The 18,601-nt window shown below is 44.1% G+C and overlaps 1 protein-coding gene across 1 annotated transcript in view; it reads left to right on the top strand.

Annotated features, from left to right (window-relative positions):
* Positions 1 to 18,601, top strand: part of CDC16 (cell division cycle 16) — a 146,494-nt gene that overhangs the window by 92,001 nt on the left and 35,892 nt on the right. Inside the window, exon 13 of the mRNA XM_069204699.1 lies at positions 7,978 to 8,130. Coding sequence (XP_069060800.1) covers positions 7,978 to 8,130 — 153 coding nt within the window. The remainder of the gene's footprint in view (positions 1 to 7,977; positions 8,131 to 18,601) is intronic.

The raw sequence follows: 18,601 nt of genomic DNA, 5'->3' as shown, positions 1-18,601 counted from the left end.
TTTCATGCACCCTGGGGGCTCCACCATGGACTCCCAGAACTGCCAAACCAGCTCTCTTAGGTTTCCACTGCAGCTCCAGCGGCTGCCACCTCACAGACCCGTTTCTGCCCTTATGGGGATTGAGCCAGGAAGGCAGAACAATGTATTTCCTGTAGGAGAGGGGTGTTACACCCTCTGCCATTGGAAACAGTTGTTGCAGGCATGGGAGGAGTATCCTCCCAGAGCCTCTGGAAATGCTTTGAAGGGCACAAACGGTGCCCTCCTCGCATAAGTCAGTCTACACCGATTCAGGGACCCCCAGTCCTTGCTCTGGCATGAAACTGGACAAAGGAAAGGGGAGTGACAACTCCCCTGTCCATCACCACTCCAGGGGTGGTGCCCAGAGCTCCTCCGGAGTGTCCCTGGCGTTCGCCATCTTCGATCCCAAGGTGTGGGGACCCTCAGGGAGCATCTGAGTGGCCAGTGCCAGCAGGTGACGTCAGATCCCCTTCCTGATAGGTGCATACCTGGGTAGGTAGCCAATCCCCCTCTCAGGGCATTTAGGGTCTCTCCTCTGGGTGTTTCCTCAGATTCGGTTTGCAAGACTCCACCAGGACGCCTCTGCTTCAGCTTCTGACCGTTGGATCAACCGCAGACTGCTCCAGGAACCGCTGTAACTGCAACAAAGTACCCAGGAAGGCTCAGGTGACCTGCAGCTTCAGCTCCAGCCAGCAACTCAACAGTTTCCAGGTTGTGCACGCTCTAAGGACTGCCTGTCTTCACCCTGCACCAGAAGAATTAAAGGAATCTCCTGTGGAAGTTCCCTACTTCAGCAGGCACCTCTGCAACGACGTCGGGTACTCTGTGACTCCTCTCTGCAACCTCGAGCGTGATCCCTGGAACACAGGTGGTGGACTGCAGTGATCCTGAATGTCCAAAGGTCCAGCTGTTCAAATTTGGTGGAGGTAAGAGCCTTCCGGCACAAGACAGAACCCCTGTGCATCGTATCCTCTGCAGCTCTTTGGGCTTCAGTGCACTTCTTCCAAAAGTTCTTTGTGCACAGTGTAGCCCAGGTCCCCTGCACTCTATCCTGTGATGCTCAGCTCCCTGAGTTGTTCTCCGGCAGTGTGGGACCCCTCTGTGTAGTGCTGCGACGACCGCACTTTGCACATCCTTTGTCCCCGTGTCCTGGGAATCTCGTGGGTGCTGCCTAGACTTCTGAGGGCTCTCTGAAGTGCTGAGAGCCCCTGCAGTCTCCTCAGTCTGAGTTGAGACCCCCAGGTCCCTCCTGGGTCCGGGCAGCTCCTCTTTGACACAAAATGCGTTCTTGCGTGAACCAAGGCTTGTTGCTGGAATCCAGCGATGCAAACAGTCTGCATTCAACGACTCAACGTGGGACATCGCTTGCACCAAGCAGGCACCCGCAGCTATCTTCTTTGGTGCATTTCTGTACTTTTCTTCCACTTGGAGAATCCACTTTTGCACCTTCTTTCAGGTTGGCCGGGGCTCCTGTTCTTCCTGGACTCTTCATTGACTTCTGGACTTGGTCTCCTCTCTCTCCACAGGTATTCGGGTCCAGGAATTCATTGTTGGTTGCTTGCAGTCTTGCTTGGTTCTTGCATAATTCTTCACCACAACTGGTAGTGTGTTCTGAGGAAACTTGCTGTACTTTACTCCTGTTTTCCTGGGCTCTAAGGTGGGGTACATTACTTGCCTTTGGTGTTTTCTTACACTCCCAGCGCCCCTCTACACACTACACATGCCTGGGGGAATCCGACTTTCGCATTCCACTATTTTAGTATATGGTTTGTGTTGCCCCTGGGCCCATTGCAATCTATTGGGTTTGCACCGTTTGCTCTATTCTATGACTGTTTACTTACCTGATTTTAGTTACTTGTGTATATATGGTGTATAATACTTACCTCCAGAAGGAGTATTGCCTCGAAGATATGTTTGGCCTTGTGTCACTGAAATAAAGTACCTTTATTTGTGGTAACACTGAGTATTGTATTTTATTGTGTATAAGTACTGTGTGACTATAGTGGTATTGGAAGAGATCTGCATGTCTCCTAGTTCAGCCTTGGCTGCTCTGCTATAGCTACCTCTAGGCAGCCTAAGCTGCTAGACACTGCCTACATTTCACTAATAAGGGATAACTGGACCTTGTATAAGGTGTAAGTACCTTAGGTACCCACTACAAACCAGGCCAGCCTCCTACAGCGGCAGAACGGGTAACAATAGTATGATCCTGGTTGACAGTGGCAATTTAGACAGCTGAGCCAGGAAACCTGAAGGACTGAGTCTAGAACTATAGACACAATTCAAAGTGGTCGACGCATCTGTTGGCATTAACTCTTTGACCATAGAAATTAGAGTATTTACCATAGATTTAAGCTCGGCCACCTCACACTTTAGATCTTGTATGTGGGAAGTGTACTGGTCCTTGGGCACCAATGGGTTTACATTTGCATCTGGTGTCACACCTGCTATTGTACCTATATCAGGGTCATCATGTGGATCTGAAATGTCATTCAAAGGACTTAAGCGATTGCTACAATGAAGGACATCACTATCAACATATGATGGCTCAGTCGCCAATACCAAGGGAATGTGGGTGATAGCATGTCCCACCTACCCCCTTCTCCCTACTGCCCTGTGGGAGCTGAAGCCTGCGTCTCGTGTTTTTTAAACATGTCTGGCATTTTCTTGTAATACAACCCCCATACTAGCTGAGGAGCATACACTCTGGGTGCCTTCAGAAGCATTATCAGGGGAATAGGTTAATGTTTCCTCAAATTCGATCAGGAAATTATCATTCCTTTCCATTACAAAATTATTTGCTGAATGCTTCTGCCTATTATGTTTTTCCTTGTGCACCACTCCAGCCCCACCCTCGGTCGCCTTCCTTTTACCCAACAACAGTACTATATTTAATATATGGACGGGCCCTTGATGATCAAATAAGTCAGCAATATGACCCTGGTGAAAAATGCAGCTGTGCAGTGGGACCTACAAAACCTGCTTAGTAATAAAAATGTTAGGGGGGTCGTCCAGCCCAGCCTCCTTTGGTCTCCGATGGGCATGGACAGGCCCGCCCTTGGCCGGGGCTTTGCCTGGGCGTGGCCCACGCTGCGGGAGAGTGAAGGCGCTTATAAGCGCGAGTCAGTGCCGGTGTGCCTGGGACAGCCTCCTGGGGCGCTGGACCTGCTGGGACCTGTAGTCTCCCCTTGCGACTGGATTAAATCCTGTTAGCGTCCCCTCGCTGTGGGAGAGTGCAGGCACTTATGAATGCAAGTCTGCGCCAGTGTGCCTGGGACCGCCTCCTGTTGCACTGGGTCTGCTGGGGCGTGAAGTCTCCCCTCGAGTCTGGATTCACTGCTGTTAGCGTCCCGCGCTGCGGGAGAGTGAAGGTGCTTATGAGCGGAGTCCGTGCTGGTGTACCTGGGACCGCGTACTGAGGCCCTGGGCCTGCTGGAACCTTTACTTTCCCCTCGAGACTGTATTCAGTGCTGTTAGCATCCCGCGCTGCAGGAGAGTGAAGGCGCTTATGAGCGCGTCAGTGCCGGTGTGCCTGGGTCTGCTGGGACCTGTAGTCTCCCCTCGATACTGGGTTCAATGCTGTTAGCGTCCCCTGCGCACCCTGAATGTATAAGTATAGACTACATGCCACTTTGAAAGATGTTATTATTTTGCATTTGTTCCATTCCTGTAAATGTATAAGAAAGTTATTAACGTAAACGATGTACATTAAATACATGCATCCAGAAATACTTAGTACAGTATATGGTGAACACCTCAGTATTTGTGAAGTAGCTAGAGTTAACTTAACTTTGTATTACATCTACCATAGTGCATGTGGGAGAAATGTTTACGGGCATACCAAATTGGCCTAAACTCATGTCACATGCCCAGACAGGCACAACACTGGCCGCGCCAATATATGGCAAACACTTCAGTACTTAAGAGTAATCTAAAGTGACTTTGAGTGTGTACTGCATCTACCATAATGCATCTGTGCCATTAATTCTTGATTTAATATGTTAATATGTCACATACTTACCTTTGAAGTGGTTAGCTTGGATGGCTGTCCTGCATGTCTGTCTTCCAGCAGCTTTTGCTGCATCTTGCTTGAAGGTGGAACGTACTGGACTGGTGGTTTCATCATCTTAGTTTTCATCTGCTACAATAGGAAGTAATTTTTTGGGATGTAGAGGGAAGTGTTGTGCGGTATAGCGCAAAAAGGCAGTGATTTTGCATGCTGCTGTAAGGGCATAGTACAGGACACCACCGTTGTGTATACACCTAAACCTACCTTTCATTAGCACAAATGGGACTCGACACCTGACCATATAAGCCTGTATGCTATATTGTACATTCTTTCTCTGGGTGTCTCTGTGTACAGAATGAGGAGGCAGGTACAAATAGCACATGCTTCCACCTAAAACAGGAAACAATTGTCACTGAAGTACATTGAGTCATGCTTTTTCTTATCACAGTTTATATGTGGCTTACCTAATGCTTTATAGCTAACGGTCTCTTTCCTGACAAGACAGTTGTAGAGTACTCTGTGCCTGAACCTATAGAAGTCATGGGTGCTACCAGGGTGGCATGCCACAAAGTCTATTAAAAGGCATCCAGTATAAGAGACCACCTGTATGTAGAGCAAGTGCTGTTTTTTTGCAGTTTCTCAAACACAGATTCACTTGTAGAGACTGGAGGGATCTAGCAATGTATTCTGTCAACACTTCATGTCACCCGTAGGGTTTGTGCAACTCAGCAAATCGGTGTCCTGGAATTCCCAAGAGTGTTTAGGAAGACATAGTTTTTGTTTATACTTGCATACATGGCAACTGTGAAGTTGCAGAAATACCTTACTACGCCATCTTGTGGCACCCTACTTGCTCTAACTACCATGCCCTGAAAGCTGCGCGAGGCCAGGATATTTAGACAACATGGCTCCTTAGCATGTTTTGGTATTGCCTCCCCTTGTTCTTTAGATATATGTTCTCCTCAGTAAGATCAAGGATTGTTACCTTGAATATTCTGTCTAGTCCGATAATTGTGCTCCCCAAATCGTCATTCTCCAGGCAGCAGCTATTATGAGGGGTAAATTGCATAGTTTGCCTCTTTTTATACTTTGCACCTGGTTGCCATCTGCTTCCACTTGATGTAATCTGTAAGTGCAAAATGTTCTATATGCAGTTATTCATAGATTGCAAGTAGTTCATACATAGCATTAGTGAACAGCATTTAAGTGCATGTTGGTATTTACAATTACATGTCTCAGGAAGTGCAATTCTCAATGTAGTCAGTTGTAAGACCACCACACCTTTGTGGGTTTGTAGATCACATTTCTACTTAAACCAGTTTATATGACTGGTTTGTGATTTACAGCATATTCATAACAATTGTCAGTATAGCACAGTTTAAAGATGACTCAGGTCAGGGCATAGCTAATTTTTCCTGTCTATATGTACTGCAAATAATCAGTGTTATTGATGAACAATTTTAATGGTAGTCAGTTTACTAAGCTTAGAAGGATGGTAGGCCGATTTGGCCTTGCCGAAATTTCAACTAATGAATTAAAGATCACAACAGATGGCAATGAACACAAACTCTTTGTCCGTTTGCTGAGAGTGGAAGTTGGTATGGCCTCCTGTGAATGGCGACCCCCTTCAGTTGCCCACTTCAGATACCATATGGATTGTGAAGCCAACAATGCAAGGGCGTACAGGACCTAGCTGTGGATTAGCATCTTATAATTGAATCAGCTTTTGAGTGGAATACGTAGGGAACACTTCCAGGTCTTTCTCAAAAAGTCATGGCATGGGTGACCATTTCTAATCCTCAAGTACATCTCATAGAAACCACTTACAAAGGTGATGCACCACATGGCTCTTCTTTTTCAAGCACATTAATGACTTCCCCTTACTCTTGCAATGTACCAGGTGCAAATTGGATGATGGTTCAGTATAAGGGATGACTATGACTGATCTCCTGCCTAATGGACACATTGTTTTTGTGTTATCTGTTCTTTCTCTTCTGTCCAATCAAATATTTACACTGGATCTCTCAGTATTACATCCTTGAGGGGAGTGCTTAATTTGAGCCGGTGGTTGCTGTTGGGGGCCACCAGCAGTCATTTTCTCTCATCATACATTTCACCAAAACAAGAGAGGGGAATCACAAAAAGGGGAAAGAAGGTAGAGAAATACAGAGAACCAGTCACAAGGGGAGAAACAGTCACAGGTGTGAGATAAAGGGAGAGGGAGTGTCTGCCAGTGGATTAAAGGTGCTTGAGGTGGATCCAAGTCTATAGAGCCTTGGTATTCAGCATGCTATAGCCTTATAGCCTGCTTCCAAGAACTATACCAGCTGTTAAACGCCCTGAGCCAGCCTGTAAAAAGAGAGAGGGCCTTTACCAACTGATACAGCCCAAGGCAGAAGGGCTATAAGGCTATTAGAATATTCCACCCACTAAGAGTAGACTGTCTTTTTTTCTCCCTTTTTAATTTAGAACAATCATTCTAGAGCCATTATTAGTCCAAAGTGCCTACATTTTCTTTATTTTAGCTTTCAACCTTTCCTGTGTTCTGAATAAGATTTAACAGCACAAGCGACAAGCTTCTCATCAGAGCTTTGGACACCAATACTCATTCTTTTACAAATCAAGCACTGCTTCAGAGTTCTGTAAATGAGGATCATTCTTTTGGATAACAACACCTATTATTTACATGTTTTAGAGCCTGTGGTGACCCTGCACAATTTTGTATTTGTGACTTGCAAGTCACAACAAAGTAAGAAATATGTATCTTCTTAAACTGTCACTGTACAGGTAAACTCTTTCATTGCCTTCACCATTCGTGTTCCTAGTGTCTGTAAAGCCTCAGTAGTGTTGTACTAGAATTTTGCAGTGGATACGTTTGCTGGAATAGCATTGAAAACAGTAATTATTTGTAAGGGCAAGTTTTTATATCTCACTGGCCAGACACCACATGCTGGCTGGTCTCAAAATACATATTGTGAACTTACCATGAACTTACAGTGGCCTTACTGCCTACCTATTGTGTGCCATTGGTTGACCTTATTGTCTGTCACTTGTAGTTGCTTGTTTTTTATTCAGTGGCTTCCTTGTCCTGTCATGCTCATTGTGTGGTGTTTCTCCCTTGGAGCATAGCCTTTTTACCATTTGTTTAGTTGGCTGACTTGTATCATTTCATAGCATACTTCCAAGGAAATCCTTTTAGATTTTTGTTGGGTACACACTCCATAAGAGTGCTTTGGTTTTCCAGCTTTCTCCCTAATGTGCTTCCCTTCCAGCCCTCTCTGCTAGTGCTCCATGTTGCTCTCTCCCTTCATGTGTTCGCCCATGCTCTGTGTTGCTTTCTCCCTTGTCTGCTTTTCACCCTCTACATTTACCTGTGCTCTGCGGTGCTCTGTCTTCTTTAAGTGCGTGTTTATGTAAGCCAGGTTTGTGCTGCATTCTCTCTCTCCCTGGTGTGCTTCTACCACCCCTGCTCCATGTTGCACTCTCCCTCATGTGCTTCCCCTGCCCACATGCTCTGTGTTGCTCTCTCCCTCGTGTGCTTCACACTGACCCCAATGAGATCCATATTGCTCTTAAGCAGGTCCTTCTGTGACACATGTTGTTTTCTCGCTCGTGTGCCCCTCCCCTAGCTCCCTGTTGCTCTTTCCTTGGTGTGCTTTTCCACCCATACCCCCTGCCCCCTGCCCCCTGAGGCATTGGCAAAGCCAAGCAGTCAAATAGGCAAGACCTATTGGCTTTGCTGATGCTTGTTTTTTCATCCTGTCAGTTGATTATCACCTATCTCCTCCAATCTCTTAGTACCCTCACAATAAGCTCAATGTTCAATTCTCAATGTACCCTTAAAGGCAAGTCTGTGTTTTGCAGTGGGACACAATTTGGAAAAAAACAAGACCTGTAAAAGGGAAATAATTCTATTTTTTTAATCAAATGACATTTTTTTTAATTTGCAGATGCCACTTGCCAATGTTATATATCGGACTTGAGTATGGATTGACCAACAATTCAAAGCTGGCCGAGAGATTTTTTAGTCAGGCCTTGAGTATTGCACCAGAAGACCCTTTTGTGATGCATGAAGTTGGAGTGGTTGCATTTCAGAATGGAGAGTAAGTTAAAGCAGAGCGTATAATAGAGGAGACCCAGGAATATCTACGTATTTTTAATTTCCTACAATTTGCTGCTTCGTCACTTGTTTGCTAGGCCAAGCAAGTTCTATTTTTATGCCATTGATGGGAACCGTGGTATTGTAAACATATATAGTTGTTGTTTAGGATGAATTGGGGAAAACGTTTTGTCCACTGACCTATTCGTTTGTCTCAACCTGCAGATTATATGGGGTTTCTTCCCTATGTTGTGGTGTGAATGGTCCACTCGTGCTAGCTTAAATGAAGTGAGAAAGGTCAATTACTGTTGCCTGACTTTTGCCTTTCTTAAAGCTTTGATCTCTTAGGTTTTTTTAAACACTTGGTATTTGTTATTAGATTTTTAGTTTGCATGAGCAGAATAAACAGAACAAGGCCAGGTAGCACAATAAAGTCTGGCTCATGATGAAGGTTCTTCTATGTTGGCAGACCCATACAACAATGGTAATCTAAAGAAAATGTGAGCAGTGCCTCAGCTGTAAGAAATTCACCAAGTCAAGTAAACCCTGCCACCCACCCATAATGCATGACGAGCGGAGTAACCACTAGGAAAACCTTACTGTCACTCAGAGTAATTGATAAGAGTATCCCATGTGCAGTAAGTGAAGATTGGTTTCAGAATCAGGATTTTTAGTTTCCAGAATTCCATGTTGCAGAGTTGAAAGGTTTCTCTTTATGTGACCACCGACATACCTTGTGCTTATTAGCTTGCAGCGTTAGGTCATCCGAAAGAAACGTTCAAGAAGTGGCACCAAAAGAACAGTACCACCTAGTAGTAGGAATGCTGTGATGGCATATCCCAAACCAACCAACCAAGCAGTCTTTAAGGGGAAGGGTATTCAAGTGCCAATGTTTTTGGACTTTTGTAGTATGAGACGTTCCAAAAATATTTAAGAGCAAATCCACAAAATTTGAAGCAGATTCAAATCTGAAACCTCACGATTGTTCTTGGACCCAGGTAATGGTGGTGAAATCACTCTCCTAGGGCATTTTACTCCACAGAAACTGGTGGCCAGTATAGATGTTTCTTATACATTTTCTTGTGAACGAACCAACAGTAGGTTTCCACTATCCTAATGTCAGCCCCACCAACATACGTTCTCCTCTCATTTCCCCAGTAGGGCTAGCAATGTCACTCTTTGGTCAGAGCGTTATAACTGTCCAGCACTTGGATAAGGGATTTGGCACTATAGGCTCCACTATCTAGCTATGTCAGGGTACAGCCACGTTATCTGAAAAAATCTGCATTCAGATGGGTGCACCGAAAGCATTTGAGTTCAGGGAGCCTGCCAGTAAGTACCATAAGTGTCATGCTGTGAGGTAAGTGATGTTTAAGTAATGCAACTGAATTAGCCGAAGTAGAGAGGATATTTTGATTTCGTTGAGTGGTGGGGCCGTACATGCTTCCCTCCAGTTTACATCCATGGATCCCAGCCATTCTTCCCATTTCTCTTTTAGGAGTAAAAGTCTGTCAGGTGCATTGTTTGAGAGATCAGTACAGTCTAGATATTCCACCGTGACCTAGACCAGCCATCATCAGCTGGGCTTCTAGCGGCTGTACTCTGGCAGATCCACAGGCTCCGATTGATGGAAGGCCAGCCCGTGCGAGATTTGAATGCATTTGTGAAATTGGGTGCAAGTGAGCTTTCAAGTGTATCAGTAAGTCCTCGAAGGTTTTCATATGAGATCCTGCCCACACATCCCTGCATGTCTCGATCCCAATTTTATCCCATTGGCCGAAGCCCTGCAGTTTAGAGGTATGACTCAGCCACCAGCCACTCCATAGTTGGGTTTGCTGGGTTAGCTTCTTATCCCACCCTGTAAATCGGAGTGCCACCCACCAGCTAAGGAACAACACCCTTGTACATTCCCAGAGGTGAGCTGGATAAGGGATGCCATACTAGAAGTGCATCACGTTGTCTAGGCCAAGTAGAGCCAGTTCCAATCATTAAGCAGGGTCGCTCCACCCCCCTCCCCCAGTCAACCAGTCATTTATGATCAGTAGTTGTGAGATCCAGTAGTACACCTGCACATCTGTCATCCCCAACCCACCATCATATGCTGACTGCCAGAATGTGTGCCATGCAATGCATCGGGCTGACCTCCCCAAACAAAGTACAGGATTAATGCGGAAAGGTTGACAAACCAAGCGTTAGCAATTGGGAGTGGAAAACTTGCAACACATATAAATATTGGTGAAGCACCATCTTTTTAAATAGAGCAGTGCACCTTAGAATATGCAGAGGGAATCCGGACCTCTTCTGTAGGTCATTCTTTTCCCTATTGAGAAAGGAAGTAAGATTAAACTTTCACGCTAGTTTCCCAACTGCCGAGTAACTAAACTCCAATGTATTTGAAACTCAGAAGCCTAATCAGGATATTCTTTGCCAGTCCTTTGAGGCCCTGTCTCACTTCAGTGGCACCATGACTGATGTATGCCAATTTGCACATAAGTCAGAGGTTTCTTCAAAAAGCCCCACAATCTGTAAGATTCGGGGGCAGGTTACATGTAGGTTGCCAAAGTAAAGGAGCTCTACTTCCACGTATAGGGCTATGCCATCTTCGGTTCCATCCTCCCAACGTCAGCCCCGCACCTGTGCATAACATGGTGATTCTGGCCAGCAGTTCTATCACAAATGTGAAAAAGAGAGGGGATAGTGGACAGCCATGCCTGGTTCCCCTGCTAATCGTGAAAACCTCAGAAAGGATCCCATTAGCCATAGTCTGAGCTGTGGGTCGATTATGGCAAAGTCAGAATATTTGCAATAACAGGGATCAAATCCCATGCGATGGAGGACGAGGTCCTAATAGGATCAATCCACTCTATCAATCACCTTCTTGAAGTCCATCATTAGTAATGGCCAACACCACATTACCTCATTTAATGCAATGGAAAGTATCCTTGGAGGGCTGAAAGCCACATTAGTCTAGGTGGACAGGGTCCCCCAGCATGCCCTAGAGGCAATTTGCCAGCACCTTTGTGAGTATTTTGAGTTACGTATAGATCAGTGAAATGAACCGGTACACAGCACAGTCATCTGTGGGCTATCCCATCTTGGGCAGGACCACTGTGGTGGACGTGTCCAGTTCGGAAAGGGGTGGCTCCTTTGGGGCAGTTTCGTCATACAGGTTTAGAATGTGCGGGATAAGGAGGTCCAAAATCTCTGATATTAGAGGAAACTCATCTGGCCCTGGGATTTTCCCCATGTTCATATCCTGTTTGATGTCCCCTATCACTTCTGTCTCTGGGGGAAGGTGAAATTCCTGCATCTGGGATCCCGTAAATGTAAGAAGTGATATGTCTGACAGTATTAAACTGGCTCTTCGCTGTCCAGTCGGTGCTGAGAGGTATACAATAAGTCTGATCGTATTCGGCAAAAGCCTCCACTATCTCTTCCATAACCGTGTTGTATTTCCTGTGGCAATCCTTGATCCCAGAATATTCAAGGACCCCATGTCCCTGTTAGCCACCCAATAGTGGAGTTCTCCATTTTTGTCCCCATGTTCAAATACCCATTGGATCTAGACCATCCAGCACTGGCAAGCCTCGTGCAGTGCCATTTGCCTAAGCTCTGCTCTGTCAAGCTCAACTTGACTATGTTGCATCTCAACAGCGTTTGCTGCAATTCCTTAAAAGTTGCAATATTTGAGTCCCCAGCTCAGTGATCTGATTATATTTAGCCTTTTTGGCCTGTCTGTGGTATGATCTGACCAATGCCCTAATCATGGCGTTACTAGCGTCCCACAGCTTGCCTTTGAAGATTACGTAGCTCTCATTCGCCTCAAAGTAAGTTTGGAGCTCATTGCAAAGGTTCTTAGTGACCCAAGTCGTCCACTAGACACCAGGCGCCACAGAACGGGGCCACATGGCCTTCTTTACGTTGCTGGAGACCCAAAGTAAAGGGCCAGCAGCAAGTGATCTGAAATCTCTCTCTGAAGAATGTTCACAGATAAGGTTTGGATAATGTCTATTGCCAGTAAAAGCAGAAGGCCAATGTGTGATAGCGTTTTGGCGAATGCCAGCAGATGTATGTACTCCCTGGCATCCGCATGCCAGGTCCTCCATGCAGAGGAAGACATGCAACCCAATAACCCCCTGTAATATGTGAGGTAAAAATGCTAGGAAAGGGGATTATTCCATAGAAAGTTTTGACCAAAGGTATATTTCAGAAGGAATCAATCAAAAGTGTTATTGTCAAGGTTAGGAAAACAATAATGGTGCAAGCAACACAGATGAGCACAACTGGAAAGACCGAAGTACACAAGAGCGTATGTGTAAGTCATATATTTGGATGGAAAACAGAAACATTAGTTCAAGACTACAGGGAGTGCAGAATTATTAGGCAAGTTGTATTTTTGAGGATTAATTTTATTATTGAACAACAACCATGTTCTCAATGAACCCAAAAAACTCATAAATATCAAAGCTGAATATTTTTGGAAGTAGTTTTTAGTTTGTTTTTCGTTTTAGCTATGTTAGGGGGATATCTGTGTGTGCAGGTGACTATTACTGTGCATAATTATTAGGCAACTTAACAAAAAACAAATATATACCCATTTCAATTATTTATTATTACCAGTGAAACCAATATAACATCTCAACATTCACAAATATACATTTCTGACATTCAAAAACAAAACAAAAACAAATCAGTGACCAATATAGCCACCTTTCTTTGCAAGGACACTCAAAAGCCTGCCATCCATGGATTCTGTCAGTGTTTTGATCTGTTCACCATCAACATTGCGTGCAGCAGCAACCACAGCCTCCCAGACACTGTTCAGAGAGGTGTACTGTTTTCCCTCCTTGTAAATCTCACATTTGATGATGGACCACAGGTTCTCAATGGGGTTCAGATCAGGTGAACAAGGAGGCCATGTCATTAGATTTCCTTCTTTTATACCCTTTCTTGCCAGCCACGCTGTGGAGTACTTGGACGCGTGTGATGGAGCATTGTCCTGCATGAAAATCATGTTTTTCTTGAAGGATGCAGACTACTTCCTGTACCACTGCTTGAAGAAGGTGTCTTCCAGGAACTGGCAGTAGGACTGGGAGTTGAGCTTGACTCCATCCTCAACCCGAAAAGGCCCCACAAGCTCATCTTTGATGATACCAGCCCAAACCAGTACTCCACCTCCACCTTGCTGGCGTCTGAGTCGGACTGGAGCTCTCTGCCCTTTACCAATCCAGCCACGGGCCCATCCATCTGGCCCATCAAGACTCACTCTCATTTCATCAGTCCATAAAACCTTAGAAAAATCAGTCTTGAGATATTTCTTGGCCCAGTCTTGACGTTTCAGCTTGTGTGTCTTGTTCAGTGGTGGTCGTCTTTCAGCCTTTCTTACCTTGGCCATGTCTCTGAGTATTGCACACCTTGTGCTTTTGGGCACTCCAGTGATGTTGCAGCTCTGAAATATGGCCAAACTGGTGGCAAGTGGCATCGTGGCAGCTGCACGCTTGACTTTTCTCAGTTCATGGGCAGTTATTTTGCGCCTTGGTTTTTCCACACGCTTCTTGCGACCCTGTTGACTATTTTGAATGAAACGCTTGATTGTTCGATGATCACGCTTCAGAAGCTTTGCAATTTTAAGAGTGCTGCATCCCTCTGCAAGATATCTCTCTATTTTTGACTTTTCTGAGCCTGTCAAGTCCTTCTTTTGACCCATTTTGCCAAAGGAAAGGAAGTTGCCTAATAATTATGCACACCTGATATAGGGTGTTGATGTCATTAGACCACACCCCTTCTCATTACAGAGATGCACATCACCTAATATGCTTAATTGGTAGTAGGCTTTCGAGCCTATACAGCTTGGAGTAAGACAACATGCATGAAGAGGATGATGTGGTCAAAATACTCATTTGCCTAATAATTCTGCACTCCCTGTATATAGAAATACAAAGAAAACCCTACACACGTTAATCTAACTACTCAAATCAAACACATTTTTATCCAAAGTTTATAGATTAATTTATGTGATGTCCACTCTTCTAATAACTGAGAGAAAGTCTACAAGTTATCTCTAACAATTTAAGGATCCATTTTGTCGCAAATGAGAGGTGGAGCAGTATTGATGTTTCGGTCCCATAATTTAAATGTACATGAGACCATAAGATGTTCATAGGGTTTTTTTAAACCCAATGATATAAAATACTAATAAAATAATTATAATAGAGAAAAAAAGAATAACTTGTTGTTGCTAAACGTACACCGTTTCTATATATGGGTCACTTTGTGATGAGGTGAAATACACAGGTGCTATTTTTTTTTTAAACAGTGCAGTGTACCAGTCGTATTGACAAAGGAGTCATAGTGTAGCATAACAACATTTAAAGACGAGTAAGATTATACAATTTTCCGTCGTTTCTCAAATGAGGTATTTATGAGGCAATCTCAATTATGAAGTTTAAGAGAGGCTAATAACATAAATAAATGCAAATTGAGACAGTGAGCCAATGTACGTAGGTTTGAACTGGACAACTTGTGTAAGTGAAACTTACCAAGGCAGTTGTATCAGTTAAAGGCCTTGTAAGGTATGAAACCGCTTGGAGACTTAATAGATACACCGAAACATAACAGTATGGAATAATGAAGAAACCTACATATGATATCAATTACAAAGTTAAAATGATTGAAATTGAGTTTATTCAGAAGAATCCTACCTCCACTGGAAAAAATAGGGTGTGAGTATGAGTGCTGTGCAAAACCGGCTAGCTGAATGAGGGTAACCTTGCTTCCATCTCAAAAGGGCTTAGCTAAGGTGCAAGAACAGAGGCGCACAAAGTCTAGACTGCCCAACATTGGCGGCCATATTGAGAGTGGTGTGAGGTACAGCCACTGACAAGTGGAGTGGGATCCAGCCCCAAAAACAAGAATTATGTTCATTCATTTTTATGGCGCAATGCGGAAAGCAATCAATCTTTAAGATATAAAGGCCAAGAATAATGTTAAAGTTGAACATCGATAGTCGCGGCCCTAGGGTTTGCCCAAGGAACCAACTCCCAAAAATGACTGCTTGGGCTGTTATTTCAACTTAAGCAGCTTTCTAGCCAACCATTACGCTGCTACAGATCACATTTCATTATTATTTAATAAGGACATCATCTATGATTGGTTGGCTGTATCTTACACCACTCCCAATATAGCTGCCATCTGTAGCAGCGTAATGGTTGGCTAGAAAGCTGCTCAAGTTGAAATAACAGCCCAAGCAGTCATTTTTGTGCTACTGTTCGTGCTAATTTGCCTGGCTAACAATTAGGCATGACATACCACAAGGTTAGAAATAATAACAAGGACTTTTTAAAATAACAACAAGGGTGAACAGCATAAACAGTGTTAATGCTACACTGCCTCACCTGCAAAAGAACAATAGATTTAAACCAGTTGCAGCACTCCGTCCATCATCCTTTTCTGTTGATAAAGTCTTGACCTCCATGGCCACGCCCTGAAAGGTGGTAGTATTGGCTTGTCCTATATGGTTTGAATAACTCAGGGATCGACACTGCAAAAACAAAAACATGCTTTATTGTTTGCTTTAGTATCAATGGGCACCAGTATCCTTGGAAGAGCAAAGTAAGCATTTTGGCTGCTTTGGTATACTCCAAAGCCAGCCCTTCCAGGGATACCCTATTAAGGTTCTCCCTGTATTTCTCTAATGAAGTGTAGTTTTGCTCTTGAGTCCCAGTGTAAATGTATGATCAATAGGTAATGCTTTACTTGGATTGCGTGAAGTTAAAGTTGCCTGTATAGGTCATTTGGTACTTAGGTAACTGCAGCAATTATTTTACAGATGGTTGGGCTGTTTCACAGGCAGATCCACAGTGGTATTTCCTTTGGAGTTTGAGCTTTCATTAGTACACGCTATGGTGTGTTTGTTATACCTGTGCCAAAGGATGGCTCTTTTCTAATGGGGCTACTCACTCTTAAAGCTGCCTCACTTTCATAGCCCCTTTTGCCTTTAAAACCATTTGGCTGCCAATGTTTAATTCACATTGGACCTTTGAATGCAGAAACCATGTCTGAATCAATTAGAATAGGATTCTAAGGTGGCGTGGCATTGAGGGGGGGGGGGGCGTCTGCCTTTTTCAAATTCAGTAAGGGTTCCTGAATCTTGGCAATCCCAGCAAAAAGGTCACCTAATGTTTTAATTCTAGTATTTATGATCTTGAATTTAGAGCGTTCGAACTTACCCTCAATTGCTGTGCAAGATTTAGCATATTTGTATGTCATGCCTGTAGCAGGCTGAGTTGGTTCATCCACATAGAGGGCTTTGTGTGCGGCTTCGAGGGCAATAATGTAGGACAGTTCTTTGGTATTATAAGGTATCCCGATTCCTGAGTGTCGTATCATATCGAAACGTCTTCTGATGCGTTTTGTACGAGTGCTCAGTGCAACAAGCACATGCTTTGTAATTCAAAATGCTTGCCTTGGTGGCAGCTTCCAAAATTTCCGAAATGGGTATCCATGATGCAACAATGATTTTCTTTTGTCTCTGACCTGTGGTGATGGCTGTTTCTGCTGCTGTCAGTATTATTTCTTCTGGGTCACGTTTGTGTTTTGCTTCTGAATAAAAGTTTGATTTATAGGCAGTAGGGTTTGTTTGTCCTTTATTGTAAAAATAAATCATAGGTCAATCCTGAAGTGCCCAGGCCATCTTTATCACTAATTCGAACCTGTTATTCCTAGTTTGCATATATATAGTTTCTAGTATAGCTGCCGGCTCTTCCATAAATAGTTTAGTGCACTTCTGTCCTGTCTGCTCCTGATAAGGGAAGTTTAATTAACTGATGTAAATGCTCAACCCTTTTTGCATAGTGTAGTAAATATATGCATCCACAATTTAAGAATCTCATTGGCTTCTAATGTGTCTTCAACCAGAATGTGTTTTGTCCTTCAGAGGAAGCATCACTCAGTCTCTACAGTGAGCTCTCCTTCTTTGGTTCTTCACCTTACCTTCCTTTAGCAAGTGTAGTGTCAGATTATCCTTTCTGTGTGACCATCAGGTTTTGGTGACAGTGGCTGTCTTGCATCTTGCCCTTTCTGGAGGACATCTTCATCTGGACGTGCCTGGATTACAGCCATATGTGGTGGAAGTGCCAATGGTGCTAATGTTTGCAGCTTTGCCCCTCTCACTTACGTGGTGGTTGGGAATTGTCCCCTTGTCTCAGATTTGTGCTCCCCAACCCCAGTCTTCCATTGAACGTGCAGGGGGGGCACATTAGTTTCTCTCAGATAAAGTGGAGTAGCCGTGCTAGAAGGAAATTATATCCCCCATCGAAAAATATATCTTGCTCTTCATGTAAATATTGGAACCCCATCTAGCAGCTCTTTATATAGGCTATTTGATATGAATTGCTTCAAAGTAAATGGGCTGCCAATTGTAGTAGTGGTTGCTGGCCACAAACATCTCGTGTTCTGACTGCGCCCCACAGTGTGGACTTTGGAGTGGTCAGGCGCTGGGAGATGACTGCAAGGTCTGTCTCACCTAGGGTGAACATCTTATTTCAAGTCATTGCAGACACTGCCTCTAGACCTGAACTTTTCATCTACAGATCAGTGCTTTTTTAGGCATGCTAGTCTAATTAGTGAAAGCATGACTAAAAAACCGAGAATGCATTAGGTTATCACACAGAAGTCGAGGACAGGAAACAGTGTCTTTATTGACCTGGAGTAGAGGGGGGTCACCTTAGACTCTATTGTATATTCACTAGCTGTCGTCATAACAGCTCTCCCTTCTAAGAAAGGTTTACTTCGTTTCTTTTCTTGACCAGCCTTCCAGCTTTTGGGTATATTCCTTTGGGGCCACATGTGGGCACTTTCTTAATATGGAATGTAAATATGTTTTGAAGGCTTCCTTCTCGTCCTTAATCAGGTGCACTTTAAATTCTGATATATCTTGTTGGTGGTGCCTATAGGTACACCATGATCCTGAAGCCTTAAGCCTTGTTTCTCTGTCCAAGTATGCACGCCAAAGGTTTTCAGGTGCAGGTGGGCGACATTTTTGGTAGTAAACACTGAGACCCCAGTTCCTGGTCTTGGCCTTCAATTTAAAATAGGAAAGAGAAGTGTCTGAGGTCTATTTTTCCAGTAAGTGAAACACTTGGTGCTGTAAGTGTTTAATGTCAGCAAGGCCGTTTATGTCGTATTAACCTTATGAGTTGCATTGCTTGCAATTTCTTAAACCACCACTTCTGACAAGAAATATGTGCAGCCTTTTCAGAAAATTGTTCCTGAAATATTTGCTGTTCTGGCTGCTCCATTTGCTCAAGCTTCTGTTTCTCCATTGTGTGACACTATTGCCTTAATGGCACTTAAGGACATCTGGGCTTGCACTTACCGCTTCAGCCTCTCTCTCACCAAAGTCAAGGATTAGATTATTTTAGTTGCCTTTGGTTCCTTTAGCCACTGTTGCATCTCTGTTTGCAGTGGGTGGGCCA

This window comes from Pleurodeles waltl, chromosome 8 (assembly GCF_031143425.1).
Source record: "Pleurodeles waltl isolate 20211129_DDA chromosome 8, aPleWal1.hap1.20221129, whole genome shotgun sequence".
In the NCBI taxonomy this organism is placed as follows: domain Eukaryota; kingdom Metazoa; phylum Chordata; class Amphibia; order Caudata; family Salamandridae; genus Pleurodeles; species Pleurodeles waltl.
The sequence above is the reverse complement of the archived record's forward strand: the minus strand, read 5'-3'. Positions and strand labels throughout refer to the sequence as shown.